The 1,376-nt window shown below is 35.7% G+C and overlaps 1 protein-coding gene across 1 annotated transcript; it reads left to right on the plus strand.

The window, feature by feature from the left end:
- The first annotated feature begins 809 nt into the window (after positions 1-809).
- On the plus strand, positions 810-1,376 carry LOC130591658 (uncharacterized). Its single transcript, XM_057395326.1, has one exon. The coding sequence runs from the start codon at positions 810-812 to the stop codon at positions 1,374-1,376; it is 567 nt and encodes a 188-aa protein (XP_057251309.1).

Below are 1,376 nucleotides of genomic sequence, written 5' to 3' on the forward strand. Positions count from 1 at the left end.
TATCAATTATACATGTTTTTTTTTAGTTTCTTAAATTTTTTAGTTGAAAATTTTAATAAATATGTATCTTATGGCATAATTTTTTGTAAATTTTTTTATATATCTCCTTACCCGTCAACCACCTGACCCACATGTTCACCCGGTAGATGACGGATGGATGAATGCAGGTGATGGTTCATCGGGTGATGAATGGATGCAGGTTGATGCGGGTGAAGCTCACATGTCCCAAACCCGATCCTTTTTCATCCCTAATCACTAGTTATTAGGCCCGAGCTATGCATCGAGTAAGGAAAAATTTTATTTATTAACATTGTACTTTAAAATGATAACACTAAATACAAATTGTTCTACTGGTTAAAACCTTAGTATATGAACTTGACGTCACAAGATCAAAACTGTAGGAAATACGATATACTTCTTTGTATTTAATTTCCTTTGTATTCTTTTATTCTTTATGTATTTTCCTTAGCTGTAATCTGCTGTACATAACAGCTAGTTTTTCTGTTTTTTGTCTGTAGTGCTAAGTTGTAATATATATATGAAAGGTGTGCTCTTTCTAGGGTAACTTTTCCCAAAATATTGGCTGCGCCTCCTCTTTACTATTTTATAGTATTCCTAACATTCCTCTGATTAACATAATTGATCTACCTGATTTTTATCATGGTATCAGAGCATCGAGGTTGATGCTGGGTTAAACATCTTTTTTTTTATTTTTGAGTGAAAGATTTGATCTTTCAAGAAACCTGGATTTTGAAGAAAAGAAGGAGTCATTTACAGACTCAGATTTTGGTCTCATCAGACTATTTGAGATGAGTGAAAAGAATGATAAACAACAAGTGGTACCATACGCTGATCCCTTTTATTTGGGTAGCTCAGATCATTCAAATGCAGGGCTTGGTCCCATTGTATTTAATGGTGGAAATTATCTCAACTGGAGTAGAAGTGTCAAGATGGCATTGGGAGCAAAGAACAAACTTGGGTTTATTGACGGAATGATTTCGAAGCTGGCTATAGAATCAGAGTTATACAGTCTATGGCAAAGGAATGATTGTATGATTAGGTGCTGGTTATCCGCATCTGTCACCCCTGAAATAGCTGAGCAGATGCTCATATGTGATTCAGCTCAAGAATTCTGGAATGAGCTCTCTGAAAGACATGGACAAACCAACGCACCACAGCTCTATAGTTTGAAGAAGGAGGTTAATGGATTGCAGCAGAACAACCTGAGTGTGGATGCATATTATGGTAAACTAAAGAGGTATTGGGATGAGTTGAATAACATTGAAGGATTTCCATATTGTGAATGTGGTGCAATGAGCAAGTGCACATGTAACATTCTTAAGAAATTAGCAGAGAGAGCTGCAAAAAAAAGGTGA

Source organism: Beta vulgaris, chromosome 5 (assembly GCF_026745355.1).
Source record: "Beta vulgaris subsp. vulgaris cultivar EL10 chromosome 5, EL10.2, whole genome shotgun sequence".
Taxonomy (NCBI): domain Eukaryota; kingdom Viridiplantae; phylum Streptophyta; class Magnoliopsida; order Caryophyllales; family Amaranthaceae; genus Beta; species Beta vulgaris.

Coding starts and splice junctions, on each gene's coding strand:
- LOC130591658 (XM_057395326.1), top strand. CDS start 810: ATGAGTGAAAAGAATGATAAACAACAAGTGGTACCATACGCTGATCCC.